This window comes from Anomalospiza imberbis, chromosome 2 (genome assembly GCF_031753505.1).
Source record: "Anomalospiza imberbis isolate Cuckoo-Finch-1a 21T00152 chromosome 2, ASM3175350v1, whole genome shotgun sequence".
Classification (NCBI taxonomy): domain Eukaryota; kingdom Metazoa; phylum Chordata; class Aves; order Passeriformes; family Viduidae; genus Anomalospiza; species Anomalospiza imberbis.
In genome coordinates, this window is record NC_089682.1 from 64,188,265 (window position 1) to 64,207,149 (window position 18,885).

Sequence of the window (18,885 nt, forward strand, 5' to 3'; positions counted from 1 at the left end):
CAAGAAACTATAACATTACAGAAATCTAGCAAGATATGGCAACTCAACATGAAGAGCTTACTTTCTTCCTTCTTGCTAATAATGGCTGGCAGTGTGTAGATCTGTAAAAAAAAAAAACAAAACAACAACAATGCAATAGGACAAAGTTTGTGTTTTAAATCCTTTATTGCCAGGTTTGTGAGAAGTTGCAACATGCTGTGTACTAGATTGCTGATAGGGAAATCCCAACCTTGCCTTTCGTGATCTCTTGACATTTACTGCTCCAGCACACAGCTGGGTTACACCTCTGTGCTACCATAATGCCACTAATGCACTGGAAATCAGATTTACTGAGTCCAGATGAGTTAAATTTCAAACCAGCTTGTGATTATAATTCCTGTACTTGTTCAGGCCAACAAGAAGCATGTAAAAACACTAATAGAGCTCATAAAACGGATCAGCCGTTCTTTTCCTATCAGATACAGGTCTGACATCAGTCTCATTCTGTAACTAATTTAAGAGCACAAATAGTGGGAAGAAAACTCAGACAAGCCTGTCTCTCAGTAGCTTTCAATATATGTTTCTGCTCTCTGCAATGCCTTTTGAGATGGTACTAATTGTTTATTCCATGAAAGTGCCCAAAAGATGGCTGTTCTTCACCACTGTATTAACAACCACTTCACATATGTTACCTGAACCACGAATCCTATCAGACAATATGCTATGGTGTTACTTAAAATAGTATTACTTTAAATATCCTAACATAAAATAATGATACATATAAATGTAGGTTTAAACCAATAAATCTACTTTTCTACTTTGTAGTTATTCTCACTATGTACTTGCATTAGTGTCTCACAAAGAAACAAACTCTATTTGTTGGTATTGCAACAGAGTATCTGAAATGTATACTAGCTTCTTTCTGTGATATGTGATCCAGAAAACTGTAAAATGAAAATTAAAAAACATCCTTACTGGTTCCTTTCCATCCATAGCTTCAAGCCAAAGTTTTCGGTTGGATTCTGAAAAAGCTTGTAGTGTGATGATTCCAGGTCTGTCAAAAACACATTCATTGGAGTTACTGTTTTTCTCAAAAAGTATCCAAAGTCAGAATCCACATGCATAGTGATGTGAATATATAAAAGACAGACAGAAGTTAGAGAAAGTTGTATCAGAGCTTCTGATATAACAGGATAGTTCTGAGCTAGATATAATACACATCTGCTTTTTTAGAAGTTTGCTAACAGTCATAAAACAATTTTTAGGAGAGCAACTACAAAAGTCAGTCTATTTATCATATTTTAACACAAAAATTAATTCAATATTTCTCTTTATTCCCAAGATTGGAAAAAAAAAACTTCTACAAATACTGCATACCTGTATCTTAAATACAGGAAATCTATTCTCATGTATCTGATATAATAATAATATCCAGGAATAAGTGGAAAAAAAAAACTGTGGACATAATTTTCAAGAAAAAAAAAGTATTACCATACATTTCTGAAAGTAATAGAGATGTGTACAGAATATGCTTATTAACAAGTATTTATAAAATATTTATAAAAATATTTATGATCTGTTTCTAAAAGAGGATAGTCAGTTTTGCTGCAAGTTCCATAAGAATCCATAGTGTATCTGCATGCAAACATCATGTAGTAAAGACAACACATATTCTGTGTAGTGAATTTAATTAGAAAACCAGGTCTGAACAAAGAAGTACTAAGTCTTGAAAGCCTAGTTTTGCTGTATACAAATATATTGGTAAACATGTGTTCCTACTACAGGACTAATTATTATCTATTAGCTGTAATTATTTTCAAATTGTTAAGGCAACGGAAACAAACCTCTCAAATACTTCAATATCGAAACAGAAACGTTTGTCAATTGAATCTGTCTTTCTCCTGATGCAAGATTTTAGCTTGAACATTTCTGGTGAGCTTGTGACAAGGCCATTCTACAAAACAACAAAATGGAATTAGCACAGGCAGTACACTTATACACCTTGGCTTCATCTTAAATTTAACTGCATGAGCAGTCCAAAGAACATGTCTTAACATAGGGATTATTTAGGAATATTTTTCCTCTATATTAAGACTACATTTAATAGCTTTCTATCTTATAGTTGTTAACCATTATATTTCAGGAAATTCCCTAAATTCAAATCTTACAAACACGTGTGTATACAACTTGATTACATGCATGTTAGGATGAAAATCATGTAATTCTGCCAACTCTCACATGCAGATAAAAAGATTTCTGAAGAATTAAGCTGACTAACTCTCAACTTTGGCCACCATGATCGTGAGACATTGCTATAATGATGGCAAGGCTGACACAACTGGGGATTCTGAGGAATGGGAGGAAGCAAATCACTTCTGTCTGAAGACAGTCACTCCTGTCTTCAAAATGAGCAAGGAGAAGGATATAGAACCATTCAGCTTGGAAAAGGTCACAACTAAACCATCTACACATCTTTTAAATGCTTCCAGGTTTGGTGACTCAACTACTTCCCTGGCAGATTGTTTCACTGCTTGACAACCCTCTTGGTGAAGAAATTTTTTGTAATACCTACCTCCCCTGATGCAACCTGAGGCCTCACATCTTATGGGCAACTATAGGCTAGTAGGCATCAGCTTTATCCCTGGGAAGGTGATGAAGTGAATAATCATAGAAAGCATTTCTAAACATATTAAGGGCAGAAAGATAACTGGAAGCAGTCAGCATGAATTTAATAGAGGAAAAATCATACAGGATCAACCTGATAGCCCTCTACAGTGTGTTGGATGGCTCAGTGTATGATGGAAAAACAATGAATATTGTTTTTCTCAACATTAGCCATGCTTTCGACACTACGTCCTACTACATCCTCATGGACAAGTACAGGTGAAATATGGGTGAGATGGTGAGGTGGACTCACAACAGAAGTCCAGCTGCAGCCAGTGGTATGCCCATGGGGTCAATACTGTTCAGCATGAATAGCAATTAGCCCAGGCACCAGGACAGGATGAGACTGACAGGATAAAGAGCAGCTTGGCAGAAAAGGAATTTCAGGTTCTGGTGGGCAACAAGGTGACCATGAGTCAGCAATGTGATGTTGCTGCAAAGAAGGCAACCAGCTTCCTGGGAGGCATCAGGCAGGGTACTGCCTGCAAGTGGAGGAAAGAGATCCTCACCCTCCATTCAACACTGGTGAGGGACACCTGGAATGCTATGCCCAGTGCTCCCTGGTACAAGAGAGGCAGTGATGTGCTAGAACAAGTCCAGCTAAAGGCTACAAAGGTGATTAAAGACTTGGAACACAACTACCAGAAAGGAGCCTTTGTGAGGTGGGGGTCAGTCTCTTCTGCCACATCTTCAGTGAAAGAACATGAGGGAGAAGCCTAAGTTGTGCCAGGGGAGGTTCAGATTAGGTATTAAAAATAAAATTTTCACTGGAAGAGTGGTTAGGCATTGAAATAAGTAAACCAGGTGGAGTCACCATCTCTGAAAGTATAGAAGAAGAGCCTGGATGTGGCACATGGGGATATGGTTTAGGGGTGATTATGGTGGTGCTACACTGATGGTTGGACTAGATGACCTTGAAGGTCTCCTCCAACCTGGAAGATCCTGTGATTTGTCATATAAGGAGAAACTGAGAGAGCTGGGACTGTTTGGTCTGGGGAAGAGGGATCACATCAGTGACTAATCTACAGATACCTCATGGGAAGGAAAGTAGACTGAGTCAGATTCTTCTCAGTGGTGCCAAGTAGAAGGGCGAGGGTCAATGGGCACAAACACAAATACAAGTAATTTGTATTTGAACTTAGGAAAAGTATTTGAACTTTAGAATAAGTTTTTATAGTGGTTGAACACTGGAACAGATTGCTCATAAAGTGCTCCATCCTTTGAGATATCTAGAACCTGACTGGACACAGACCTCACCAACCTGTTCTGGTTGATGCTGAATTGAGTTTATACTAGAGATCTCCAGAGCCCCCTTCCAAACCTCATCCATTCTATGATTCTGTGCAAATGTGATAAATTTCATATGCATTTACAACCACCACTTTAGAGAAGTTATTTAATATGTGATTTAAATATGTTTTAAAAGAAATATTACTTAAATATTTATCCATGCTATATGATACATGCACTGCTTCACCTATGAGATCAGCCTCATCTGTTTGCATTTTTTTCTTTTAGCTGTTCTTAAATGCTTTATAAAAAAGGACTATACAGCTCATGTACGTATTCATGTACAAGTAACTCACCACTTTTCCACCAGATTTTGTTTCAGCTATACTCATTGTAAAAGTTTTTGTTCCTTTGTCGTAAGTGCAGTAATGTTTTACCCATGTAAATCCAAGGGGTCCTAGAGCAAAGGGAGATAATATCAAAAGTAATTGTCATTTTACCACTATTACAGTTGGAATTAGAGTAGAAAAATGAAATATAGTAGCATCTACATGCAGCCTATTCCTTATTTTTTAATCTGAACATGTTGTTCCGGTATAATTTTCAAATATTGCAGCTTGATAATCTTGCCCAATAAAGTTCCAGCAGACTGACTTTCTTTGGCAACTGGATGGATAGCAGCATTCTATTATGGTAACAAGGCAGGAAAAATGCAAGAACAGACCTGAGAAGTTTTCAACAATATTAATACCAAAGTGTACAAGAGGCAAATGTGAGTGCTCACCACATACAGACACCTGACAGTATCTGAGCGCTCCCTCTGCCACCTTTGGGACCCAGAAATGATCCCTTCCCCTATCCCCAGAAAATGATGAGGTGGTATTGAGTAAGGACCTGGTAATGGCCAGCTCCTGGCTACTGCAAAAATTAACCCTGTCCTGTCTGGAACCAAGACAAAAAGAAAGAACCCTGACTTTTAAAAATGGTATTTTAATTTTTTTTTTTTTAATTTTAGTTGTGTTTTTTTTTTTTTTTTTTAATGTGAAGAAATAAATAAAAATGTTGGGAAAAAAAAAAAAAACTCTAATAGTTTTACTATAGATACACAGGTTTTGTCTTCTCAATGTACCCACAAAGGTGGTGGTTATATGAGAGAATGAAACAGTCACGTAAGTCAGATGTCTGTCAATCCAGAAACCTAGCTGTGGAAATTTATACGGTCTGTTACGCTGACTTTAAGAAAGCTCTCCTATTGCCCGTGTTCTGGAAGAAAGTAAAGTAATGAATCGAAAATTTAAATAGTTATGTAACCTCAGAAGTTAGCTGTTCTGCTCCTATATTTTAAGTTATCTTCACTTAGCATAACAAAATCTGTAATTATTTGGAATCAATTTTTCCTCTGATGGCAATTCATTATCTCTTTAGCACATTATAGGATGGGTGAGCACTCTCAAAGCAGTTTTAGATGAGTTAAAAAGTCACCTTTTTTCATTAGAAAATTGTAGCTAGACACCTGTGTTGCAACTTTAAGCTTGTTACTCTTGTCCATCTATCTGAAAGAAAACAATTTATGGCCTAATGCCATTAAAAAAAAAACCAACTATATTTACTACCATGCATATCAGTAATAAATATATACAAAATTTACTCTCAAGAAGACCAGACATTTAACCCAGTTGCTCACAATTACACCAGAACCTATAGGATAAGGCTTGTAGGCAAGTAAACTTGCATGACAAGGAATTATACAACTAGTACCTTTCCCACTACACAGTGATTACAGACCCTATTAATCCAGAATAAAAATTTCTTTTCAGTGAGAAGATGTCAAGCTGGCCTTTCACTATTTAATGAAGCACAGCATGTGCCCGGTGCTTCACTCCTTTTCTCCCTCCCCCATTAGCACAGCTCAGTGTAACTTACACTTAACACAGATTTCTTTTATGATTATTAATCAATTAAAAAATAGACTGTGTTCTTAAAACTTTCAGCACTACTGAGGATAAAACTAGCTGTGGTTAACTATGGTAAGATGGTACTCAGATGACCTTTTCTTATATCTTTGATTTCCATTAAGCACATGTTCATTTAAGATGGTTGGGTCATTGGAGGTCTCTGGTACAAGGTGCTCCTGATGGCTGAACTAAAGGCCCTGTTCAGGCAGGGAAAGTACAGGAAACAGAAGGGAGCCAAAGCAGAGTGCTGGGAGTTTGCAGCAAGGTGCAGGGCAGCCAGCCAGAGCAGAGCTTGCTACCAGTCAACCACCGGGGCAAACAACAGCACAGACCTTCCTTGTTGTACTTACGTTTCTCCTGCACATAGAGATAGCCTTCCATTGTCCATTGACTTGGTGGTCTGTAATCTTGGTTGGCTGATTTCATTCTCTGCATGAGTCTCTCCACTTCCTGCCTAGTGCTTTCAAAGTTATTCCGAGTCTAATACCCAGAAAAGGAAACAAACAAAACCCCACATTATCTCATGCAAGTACTAAAATAACAATGAACAACTAATTACAAATAATGCCATGGAAACTGTATTGGAGACCAACAAAAGCATTTGCCAGAGACATAAAAGGGGGGAAAAGGGAAAAAATGCAATAACAAATAATAATCTTCACTGCTATCAGCCTAGGATTAACATAGTAATGAAGAAATCAACTTAGGCACACAAATGTAAGGAAAGCATAGCTGAGAATAGCACAATTCCTCTTTCTGCAGGTCACTAACCTCAGACAGGAGGTCATTTCATATCCTTAAGTATGCTTACACAGTATTTTGCAGACAGATACAGGCTTTCTCTTGGTACACTCTGGGATTCTCAGACAGATATCTGACTAAACTAGAAGCTGCTAACAGCTTAGCCCTAAACCTGAAGTAGTAAGACCCACTGAAGCACTTTAAGCACAGTGCAGAAAACACTGGTTTGGGTTAAAACCAGGTTAATGAGTCCAGACAGCTGCAGGTTCTACACAGGGAAGAGACAAATTTTCTGTGTATCCATATCTGCAGTGATACCACATGTGCTGCTGCTTAGAATAGTCAGGTTACTGGCACTGCCATGAACAAGTTTTGACCTGGCAAACACGACAGTTCAGTATAAAAAAAAATTCGAGGTAAGAAACAGCTCACAAGTGGCAGAACTGTGCCAAAAGCCTGGAAGAAGTGTGTCTGTCCTAAATATCATGTGTTTACCCAGGCATGTAGGAAAGCAAACAATTATGGTGCCAAGGTGTGTTTTCTGTATTTTCTTATATCTATATGCATATAAATGGCTACTTGTTCTTAGTGAATTTCAGTGAAGCTAGGGTTTCCCTCCATGCACCTAGCATGGGACAGCAGAAGACAATTATTGCAAGATGCCAGAGCTTTGATTGATTAAGTAGCAGATATTGAACACTGTTCCTATAGGTCAAAGAAAAGAATAAAGATTTTTGTAATGTTTCTACAGAATCATCTATGGACTCGAATCCTCAGTAGTCAGAAAGATACTGTCAGGACTCTCACTACACCAGTGAATACTTCCCCTTTTTCATGGGCCATTTGTGTAGTTAGTTGCACAATAGTATAAAAGTATACATACTTAATCTTGGTCTTGAAGACAAACACTATTATTAGAGAGGGAGGTAAAATTCTAATCTGAACTTTTCAGATTACATCCTTCAGAAGAAGTATCAGTTTAGACCAAATTTAAGAGAGGTCATTTTGAGACCTTCAAGAAGGACATGCCACTGAAGGAATGTCCCCATTTTAAGAGCTTGTCTCTATCTATTAAGTTTTTAATTGCTACTTTTAAGCAGCGAGGTCTTTGAATCAAATCACAGAAACCAAAGCCAAATGGACACACCAAGTACGCCACTGGCCAGCTGAGACATCTAAAGTGACAACAGGTCATTTTAGAACATGGGGGACCTGTTAAGAGCTGCTGGTCTGCTACTACTCTTCTACAGCTGTTACTGCTCCTGCTCTAACCTGTAGAACATTTTTAAGAAGAGAAACAGCAGTTCAGGTAAACTATTTTTCAAGACTTGAAAACACAATGCAATGGAGAAGAGTACTTTTGACAGCTACAGACAGGCTGAATGCACTTCTTCTTGTCCTCAGTTTGCCTTTACCCATATAAATTATTTCACTTCAATCTGATTTTGGGTGATGCTCTCAATGACAAGTACATAGAGAACCCAGCTGGCTGTGTGATGCTGTGGATCTAGATCTGGAGCCAGAATTTATACTGCTGAGTAACAGGACTGAGTGATGTACTGATCGCCACTCTACCTTCATGCATATGTTTTCTGATATATAATTAAAAAAATACATTGATCCTTCTGCCTAACTTCACATCTCTATGTACCTCTGTAATCTATTTACAACTTCAAGTTGTGCTGATATAATAGCTGGAAAACATTAAATCTATTTCTTAATTAACATTGAAATTGAAAAAAATCCTTTAATATTTTTGCTTCTGTAGAGACATGCGTAGAAGAAATGTATGATTACTTACAATGCCACTTTTGGTCTGTGCTGTGAACTCATGCTCCTTTCAGAACTTGCCATATTAAAGTAAGTAAATATCGACTGAAGCACGTTTTTCACTCTTTCAGTGAAACTGCTGTGCAACAACACTGACCCCTTGTGTCTTTATCTAAAAGTGTCTTAGTAGCAAACAACGTGGAAAACACAAAATTGGAAAGGACAAGCGGTTGGGATGCTCAGAGACCATTTGCATTTTGATCCAAAAGGAAAAGGTTAATAATCTAGGAGGTTTAGCTTTATTTCCTCAAGCAGTATTTTAAATGGGATCTATATATATGAACAATAGATGCAAAAGGGAAGATGGAGCTACAAAAATTTGTGGTATGTGTCTTTTCTTGAAAGAATGAAGTGGTCTTAACTTTTTAAAAAAAATTTTTCTGGACTTTGATGTTACTTGTCAGGAAAAATATGTGGGGCTTGTCCAATACTAACAAGTTCACTTTTTGCCTTAAAAGCAGTGTGTAAGTTTTGCTTAAAAGCAAAGTGAGTACTTACTTATTTGTAAGTATATTTTGTAATTATTTGTATGTCTTTGGAAGTATAATATCTGAATTACACAGTGAAACAAGTATATACTTTTATAAAGTAGTCATGACTTCATAGCTATGGATTTTTTTGGGCAGTGTGTGCCCAAAATGGGATCTTGTATGGCTCTGACTACCAAATTCAGACCAATTTACAGCAAAAGATTCATCTGCTCAGTTGAGTGTAACTCTCTACACAAAAAAGAGATTCTCTCTTCTGGTGAAACTCAATGCTCACAAGAGCTGCTCACCATGGAGGAAGGTCCTACCTATACTGTAATGGTATAGAGAACACCCAGAAAACGGCTCCCCAAGATTGCTTTATATACAGTGGGAAGTTAGCAAACAGCAGGATAAACTGTATCATTCTATACCAGTTGGAACATTTTTGGTACCTCCACTTAGTCCAGAAGACAGGCCTCATTCTCAAGAAAGCTTTATACAAGTTTAAATCTATCTGGACCACTGTGTTTTCTAATAAAAACTTAGTTGCTGTCCTGTTTTTCTTGTTCTTGCTCTCAAAGTTTTGATCTGGAAATCACAGATTTACTATCCAAAGTTATTTGTTATCAGGAATCTTAATTACATTAACCTTATAAAAATAATTTTAACTATTTGTATATGAATTTGATTTCAGCTTACTAAAACATTGCAAGATTAAGAATTTCAATAAAGTGCTATAAGTCTACTTTAAAATCCTGAACTGAAATTAGCAAATTAAAAAGTTAAATTATGGAAACAAAAATCATCCTTACATTCTGCAAATTGAACTGCAGTTGCTGCTTGTATGGTGCAAACTCCTGAGCCAGTTCATATCCTTCATGGTAAAATGTAAATAATCCTTGAAGAAAGGCCAAGAGCTGAAAAGGTAAAATTGAGAAGCATTACATATTTTTAACTCCTGGAACACTGTGCTTTTACACTCAAAAGCAAAGTTTTGCTGAGAAGGAATCAATGATGAGACCTTAAGATAGAGAAATATTATACATGCTTTTGTGTCACAAAGTTGTAATTTCCACAATAATTTAATTCACTATCCTAGTCATTTTATCCAGTGTTTCAGCTGAAGTTTTTGTTGGTGTGCATTTTCCAAGTTTAAAATTTCAGAGTTCAAGTGTTATTTCTTCAAAATATTCTTTCACTTTCTTCATAGCAATTGCTTGGTCTATGACCTATTTTTCTTAAATGAAAATCTAGAAAGTGTGTTTTGGATAGGTTAGCACTACACAAGAAACCCAGACTATTTCTTCCTGCTCTGAGCAAAATGCAAACTCTATCTGGTATGTCTGTGACTGACTCCAACAGAACCACTGTGGTCTGCATATATCCAGTTGAAAAGTCCTTTTAAAGTTTGCTTTAAAACAATATTCAAGTAGTAAAAGGTGCCACTAAATTTTAGCTCTTTAATTAATGCATTCCCGCCATCTCTTAGTTTTAAAAGCCTCCTAACTTATTCTGCTTTAAATTTTAAAAGTGTTTTGACATTGCTAAAAGTCACCCTACCTGCTGTTAAGTAACAAGCATTTAATTTCTTATCATGGACTGCTTTCTTGGTATATATAATTTAGCTTAAAAAAAAAAAAAGAAAACAGAAAAAAATTAACTTGGATTTACAATAACAGAAGTTTTAAAAATAAAAAATATTTGCATTAGTACAATACACCGTTATCATCTGGGCTAAGTAACTGGCTGTCCAGGCTGTCTTCTGCCTCAGTAAAGAACCACAGGTATTCCAGAGCATAATTCTTTTCCCTTTTTAAGACTTCTCTCTCAGGATGGGATGAATGATCCAATAGAAACATTTATCTCTCTTCATTGACTACTGAAGTACTCTAGACTCGGGTAACAAAAATGCCATCGTTCATATTTAATGGGCTTGCTTTGTGTTACCAGTACCATACATTACTGTAAGTGGAATAGCGTAAAGATGTCGTTTTTACTATGCTTATATTTTCTTTAAATTTACTCTCAGCCCTACTTGAAGTACTGTAGAGAAATTGTTCTGCCTCCTCTCTCCCATTACTCTCTACAAGACTACTGAGAGCCTGTTTACCTGCCTGCTCTTTTGCAGCATTAGTAAGTTAAAGCAGTTGGAGGCGAACAGACCATCAGTGCGGGCACAAATACAAGGTATGGCTGGGAGGACTCTGCCCTTGGCTTCTGCTGGTATTGCAGGAGCAGATGAAAGCCTGGCTTCAGGCAGAGATAGTGCAAGTCCACAGCTGCCCAGTAAGCCAGTCACAGAGCCTGAAGAACTGAGAAGATCCTTGGACACAAAAGCAAGCTTTTGTAGAAGCTTCTACAGCGGTTGTGAATTCCTGAACCATATTCCACCATCAAACAATGAAGGCAATGCAGTCTCAAGTAGAGGGCTCCACATCTTGTGTAAATCAATCTCAGCTTAACATGATTCATCTGTTCAGCTGAAATTATTACCTCAGCTAACGACTGGACCCTGAAATTATTATTATTAAACTGATTATTCAAGTGTTTCTGAGGAAGGTCCAAGTACAACTGTTTATCTTAAAGACCTCCAATTGTACAAACAGATAGAAAGAGTTCTATAATTTTCTGTAATTCTCTACTATAATTCTAATGGTAATTCTGTAATTCTGGAAATAACTATTTAAAGGAAAAGAAAGAAAATTAATCTTCTTTTTTATTGATAAAGTACAAAATACACAAATTATAACTAAAGCTCTGCTTTGGCTGCAGTTCTATGAAGCCTGTTCTCACACTCTAGATTCAATTACCTATCAGTGTCCCAGCTACATCTCCTTCAGATGTCACAGCACAACTACTCCTGTGCCTAATTTGACTTGGTCCAGTCAAAAGAATGTGTGGATTAACATAGCCTGCAAGCAGGAGCTTGCTGCTAAACCCACCCCTAGTGCAGGAGTAACACTTGGCAAAACTGCAGCCAAATCACCACACTAATGCACATCAAAATTACAATAAAGAACTTGTGGGACAAAGCTTTAGTATGTCAGCTTATGCCTGACTTTTAGAGTTCAGTTTAAAGAGCATTTCAGGAGAACAAACTTTATAAATTTCAGCTTCAATACCTGAAGGAAAACATTTTACATCACATGAAACACTTTTACAGAGTACACTGAGAAATACCAAGGAAAATATTTAACACAAGATGGCAGCAAAGCTGAATGTATCTGAAAGCAGAAATACAACAGCAGCAGCAGCCAAAAAAAAAAAAAAAAAAAAAAAAAAAAAAAAAAAAAAAAAAAAAAAAAAACCAACCAAACAAACAAACAAACAAAAAAACACCCAAAAAAAAGCCTGACAAAAATCTGAATTAATTTTAGTTAAAGTACTTCTCAGGTATTCTGGCCGTTGTGCATTGCAGAGGATCTGGCCTTGAGGCTTTCCTGGTTAAACACTCTCTGAGCACTCAGAAAAATAGGAAAAAAAGAGAAGTAGTAGGCAAGTCCTAGATCAGCGTTTTTAAGCTCTGTGCTGATATGTGACACTGAGGATGGTATTCACTGCAGTGTACATGTCACCAGCAGTGGAAAAACAGGAATGCAGAATATGCTATGTGCCCAATGGGCCACTGCTGCTGAGGCATCTTCAGAATCACTTCCATTAGAACAGGTACAGCCATAGCATTGCATGGAAGAGATTTAAAAGCCAAGGTCTTTTTCCCTAAGCGTATAAATACAGTGGGCTTTTCTTTTTGCTGGCATTAGAAGAAACAGTGCTAAAAGCAGGCTAATAACTTTAAAGAAATTAATATTAAATAGCACAAAAAATATTAAAAACAAGAATAGAAAATCAGCCCCTTTTCCTTTCAAATAAAATTTTCAGAATGTATTTTGAGGTGGTATTCACACATAAAGAGGTAAATTATTTCATCAAACATCACAAACGGTGTCTGATGCTTTTATATCAACAATTTTTCATTTTAATAAGTGTCTTATTGTTACCTCATTCTGGCTACCTAATCATTCACATCAGTAAAGACTGAGGTTGGAACTTCATAATACAAAACTACTCATCACACCAGAGCCATGAGGATTTCAACAGAGAACCCGAAACAAAGTCCAACTACTTCTTGAGACTTTATTTATTTTTATGTAGAGCTGCTGACCTCAAGACTGCCTGGTCGTTTCATTCTCACAGGAAGAAGATTGTACTTAGGTTTCGGATAGGAGAGGAATTTAACCTTTGGCCTGCAGCACATCAGCCAGAAGTCCCTGTCTCCCTGTTTTCATTTTATTTATAAGAAGATAGCACTTATTCTTCAGATTAAAGAGAACACAGTTAATAATGTAGAAAATGCAAGAAGGGGAAATTCAAATGTAATGTCCAGTGTGAAGTCTCATGGAAATGCATGCAATTATCGGCAGTGTTTTCCAGCTGGCTGTGGTTTTTTTCTTCTCTTTAAATAAACATTTAACCAACCACCCCTCACATTTCAGACAGTTTACTGCTTATGAACTTTGTGCATTGATTTCCACAGGACAAGGAAGTCCTGGCATCGCCAAAGGACAAAGCAGAACTTCAGGAAGGTGTTTGCATTGTTTTACAAGCATAACATCCTCAGAAAGCACTGTTGGCTTGGTCTAGCTTCTTTGGGATCACAAGAGAAAAGCTGTCAAGACAGATTATTGTCATTTAATTTGCTTTATTGTTTATCCAGCTTTAAATTTGAACGCTAATTTGTCCTTCAGAAAAAAGTTTAAATTCATTATCTGTATGAAAACCTGAGTTTTTTTTTTTTATTGGAAAAATCAAAATCTAGGAGGATTGCAGCAGGCATATGCCAGTTACTCACACTAGTACATATTAGCAACCATTTTGATCAAGATGCAGAGAACAAAGAGAAACCCAGGGCCTGAGAAGCAGCTGCAAAAGTCTACTCTAAATATTATAATCTTCTATTCACTGTATGAGTCATTAGCATCTCTACCTTAAAATCTTTCCTGAGTCTCCTGCAGAAGAGAACACACTCCACTTTTACTGACTCCCACTGTCCTAGCCAGTTAGTTAGTTGTAACCAGGTGGGTTACAACCCACCTGGCAATTTTTGCTACGTTACTTCTCCCACTCTGGTTCTCAGACCGTCTTTATCCTTTGGCATAGAAAAACTAAAGGTCTTGAAAGGATATTCAACAGATCAATTGCTTTTCAAGTTCTACTCCTACACCACAAACTTATCCTTTTTTGCATAGGCATCACAGTTTCCTCCTTCATTGCACTAACAGATTTATTTTGTTCAGAGAGTCTGTTATTATAATTAATGTTATATTAATATTATTTCCTTCAGAGAGTCTGTTAGCAAGATGTCAGACTGAGAATTATTCAAAGATGTGACACTGTGCTGATAAATCAGAGACACATGCAGCACATACACTAGAAAGTCCCACGACCATCAGAGCTCCTGAGGAGGAATGTCCATATGGACACACCACTAGGCATCTTTTGCCACATGCACATTCATAAAGCACACAGAGGAAAATAAATACTATAACCATTCTTTTGATACCTGATTTTAAAGTGTTAGGCTTTCTCCTTATCTAGACCTTTCATCTAGGAACACATGCTCCTGTTTGAACCTCACTTACATAAACATGAATTTTAGAAAGCCTATTTTAAAGTCTTTGGGGTTTTGGTTTGTTTAGTTCGGTTTTGTTTTTAATCTCATGGTATTTCTGATTTTTATTTTAATTTACATTTTCACATAAGGCATATTTACCTTATGGGTTTTAGCAAATGCTCTTATTTCAGCATGTTGTATGCAACAGACTACAAACAAAAACTGCGAGCTTTGAAGATTCATAATTTTATAACTGATGTTATAATTTAAGCTCCATCTATATCCAGATTGATTATAAATAAATTCACACCCAAGGTCAAAAGACATTACCTGCAAGGCTTATCATTACCCAGTTACCAGAGTATTTCCTATACGTTCCCCTGGAAAATCAAGTAAGCCATACTGGGCTGGAATGCATACTGATCTGAGACAGTATGGAAACAAATACACTTAAAAGTAAATTTTACCTTTTTAAACAATGTGAAGTTGCACAATACTTTCCAATGTACAAGATCTTTTCAATACAGAAAGTTTCTATCACATTAAAGGAAAATAAAATCTTCTACACTAGGGTCAGAACTAGGTCAAGATTGCTAGATTCTTCCAGGATGTGAGAGTTTTGCAGGAGACAAAGACAGACACTCTGGATTAATTTGTGACAGGTAGAAAAATGTTCTTATTTAGGAATCCGAGCAAAGTTTTAGTCTGTAAGATTTGGCAGCTGTATGCCATAAAGATAGGATTTCTGAAAGTACAGCTTGCTGGATCCAGGTTCATTAGTTTGCATCAATGTCAAACATTCAGTATACAATACACTCTCATCTCATGTAAAGAAGGCATCTGAGAAGCTCTCCTTGGTGACACAGGTTAGAGATGTAATTCAACCCATTTCACAGTCAAGAGTGCTGCTTCAGTAGTTACAAGGAAGCTGAGAGATGGTGTGGAGAGAAAGTTACACTCGTCATGTTCCTCTTTGACAACCAGCGCTCTGCTGTGCTCAGTGTGCTTAATGGGAAGGGACACATGGCACTGGAAGTTCTCTGTCAGGGGCTACAGGTACTAACTACATCAGGCAATTGGCAAGCCAGGCCTGTCTGTATGACATGAACAGTAGTAACACTGCTACCAGGCCACAGAAATATGCTAGCATGTCATGAAGCTGCTTTTGGAACTGACTGACACAGTAGAGAGTTAGGAGTGGGGGATGGAATCACCATCCAGAAGGAAATCCCAGACTTAAATATGGACACTGAAACACAACTTTATCTTACTCTTTGATGGCATGTCAACATATGCTTTCCTTTAAGTGCAAAGTAAACTAAAGGCAATGACTCCACCAACAAAAAGATAAACTTACCTATCCTACAGAAAAATTGATTTTTCACTTTACTTCATGTGTAACTCAGAACAATGTCTGTGTATACTGACTACTCAGAATATTTAAATTAAAAATCTGGCTCAAAATTTAAGCCATTAAATCATGGTATTAGGAAACATCGATTATGTGTTGCACAGACACAACATTACATGATGTCCCATTAAAATGTTACACACACTTCAAGTCAACAGACATTTCACTTCACAGTAGATACTAAACTCTTACATTATCCTTCAATAAACATGGAAAGTGCCCAAGTCAAGACCTTAATGTCTGTCTATATACAAAGAATCTGCATTTAAAACTTAAAACTGGAGCAAAAAACCTGATATTTTAAATTCAATTTTCAGGTTTAAATGCATGCATTCTAAAGAAAATAAAACATAAAACTTACAGGTTCTACAAATTCAAATTTCTTTTTCTCTTGTACTTCTTGGATTTTAAAAACATATTCTAATGATGCTTCATAAAAGTTCTGATGTTCTCTGTCAATCTGTGTATCTGCCTAAAAGACAAAATTAAATACAGACAACATTAGTTTAGTCTTTTTATTGCTTTAAAAACAGGTTATGTCACTAACAAAAAGATCTTCCATAAGATTACTGTAAAAGTTTCATAGAGTTCAGTTTTCTTTCTGAAAATTAGAATACCTACTTAAAAAAGTTAAACGCAAGTTTAAGAAGCTAACATTACACATTTCAGCCTATGACTTTTACTCGCTCTTTTTTGGTTTCTTCTTTCTTTTTGCTCTTTAATACTCTAGTTTTTAGGAGAGCCTGGAGGGAAAGAAAGGTGGCAGCAGGTACTTGGTATATGTAAGTTTAGAAAATCAAATATAAATGAGCAGCGTAAGAATCAAGGACAGACACAAAGATAATTATTTCTATTGAAATATTTAAGTATCATATGCACTGAAATTGTATCTATTTCTCAGGTTCAAATACCTTCCCAAAAACATTTTTTTTCTTAAATAGGCTGTCTTTAACAATGACATCTTGCAACTTATTATTTTATGGTGTAAGTCATATGTTCAAGTATTAATTTTCAAGTGACAGAACTACAAGGCAATACTTGTCAGAAATGCCTGACTAATACCATCCAACATGGAGATCCAGTATCAGAACAGTGTCTTCTGCCTAAATAGCACAAGAATTAACTCTTATCAACTAATAAAGAGTAATAGGCTTTTATCCTCAATTTAAACAAGCCACAGGAGAGGGAACTAACAGACAAGCAGTGTAGCATGTAGATAATATTTAAAGAAGACATGCAGATTCCATTTTAATTCATTCTTCTTCATAACAAATCATATTCTCAAGCAAATCCCTTTTGGGCTGTATTAGTTAGATTGTGCTCTTTGGTCAAAATATTACCGCAGATTAACAACATGAATAAAATCGCTCCACCTATTTTTGATGTATGTCAGTCAAAATACAGAAGGATACTTCTGTAGGTTGTCTAGTTTAATTCTGGCATTAAAAATAACAAATGCAGGGAAATTGGGAAAGCTTGATGCTGTCTTCCCTTGACAACAAACTATAAACCAGAAAACACATCATAAAAGAGATTTAGTACTTTTAACGGTAAAAAAGTAAGAAGTCAGTGTTTTCCTTCAGGCAGGATTTGGCCATCAATAACACCATATATAATTAAGATTGCTTCTCTACTCAAGGACAAGCTACTATTGTGATTTGGCTGTACAGGTTTTTAACAATATTGATCCATCTCCCTAGGCCAGTGTTTTAACTCTACTTCAACATATGGGCCTCAAGGATATGTTTCAAATCATTCCGTACCAGCATTTCCTTCCTATGTCTATTACAAAAAATTCAGTAAACTAATAATATGAAGCTGAAATCAAGCACTCAAAATTCCAATAATGAACTGCCTCATGAACTACCTCGCTCTACCTCAAAATTAACTCTGCCATTTGCCATTCATATAGTGTGTTTGGCTAGAGTTTTCCCTGATAGTCTGTTAATATCTTTCCCTGATAGCTTTATTTCACAATAATAATCTATCACAAAGACAGTGCAACATAACTGAACAGAAGCAGTTGCCACCACTTTGGGACGTGATCCAGCAATGCCTTGCTCACACAAATGCCATCAACAAGCACTTGAAACAGATCTCAGCTCTCACTTAATTGTACGTATATAATGAAATATAGTTTTAGAAATTGTCTCTTTTAGTCTTTGCCTCAGAAAAAATATTTAAACACCTAATTAAATCCATCCCTACTCTGAACAGCATTTAAGCAGGTTGCAGTTGTAACGATACTTACAACAACCAAGTCCCATCTCAAATATAGTTTAGGGCCATAATCACCACCAGTGAAAGGGAATATATTCTGTAGAAGCTTAGGAATTTGTGTTAACACCAAAGGATTCAGATTTGTAAGAATTGCTTTGAAAGTTATCCTAAAGTTTCAAAAGCTGAAAATATTTTCATGTTTTTCTGAAACTTCAAACTGCATGTAAAAAATAAAGAGATCTAATGGATATGATTTTGAGTCTCTACCTGTATGATATATAGTTATAGTGAGTAATATTTTCATTGATGTAGGCTATCACCTCAATATATATACCAGAACTTCACATAAGCTTGGAGACTGATTCTGGAACAGATTTCAGAGAAATACAATCAGAAGTTCATTAGATTTCTCACATCACTCAGCTCTGCCTATTTTGTCCTCCACTGTAGGCTTCTGTAGGCAGTGAAAAGATGCTCCTATGAAGTTTCTTTTTGATGGTAAAGGAAAAAAGCCAGTCACCTGTGTAAACTGCACCAGCAGTCTTGCAGGCTCTTAAAATATCCAACATATTTCAGTTAGGTGAATATATGCAAACTGCTCTCTACAGAATATGTTTCAACCATCAAACTTCAGATACCTAATTAAGGTGGTCTCAATTGCACTCAAGTGAGATATGTAGAAGAACCCAACAGAGTACAAGATCTTTGCTCACCCCAGTACTCTTTAACCCACATAATGTGGTAAGGTGTCAAGAAACCTCATCAATTCAAGGA

At 36.5% G+C, this 18,885-nt stretch overlaps 1 protein-coding gene across 2 annotated transcripts in view; it reads right to left on the bottom strand.

Moving 5' to 3' along the window:
* Positions 1 to 18,885, bottom strand: part of ARHGAP42 (Rho GTPase activating protein 42) — a 140,115-nt gene that overhangs the window by 26,025 nt on the left and 95,205 nt on the right. For both annotated transcript variants that reach the window (XM_068181452.1, XM_068181451.1), the window contains 7 exons: positions 16,253 to 16,363; positions 9,682 to 9,786; positions 6,179 to 6,308; positions 4,230 to 4,330; positions 1,824 to 1,933; positions 955 to 1,033; positions 62 to 101 (listed from right to left, as the gene is read on the bottom strand). In XM_068181452.1, coding sequence (XP_068037553.1) covers positions 62 to 101; positions 955 to 1,033; positions 1,824 to 1,933; positions 4,230 to 4,330; positions 6,179 to 6,308; positions 9,682 to 9,786; positions 16,253 to 16,363 — 676 coding nt within the window. The remainder of the gene's footprint in view (positions 1 to 61; positions 102 to 954; positions 1,034 to 1,823; positions 1,934 to 4,229; positions 4,331 to 6,178; positions 6,309 to 9,681; positions 9,787 to 16,252; positions 16,364 to 18,885) is intronic.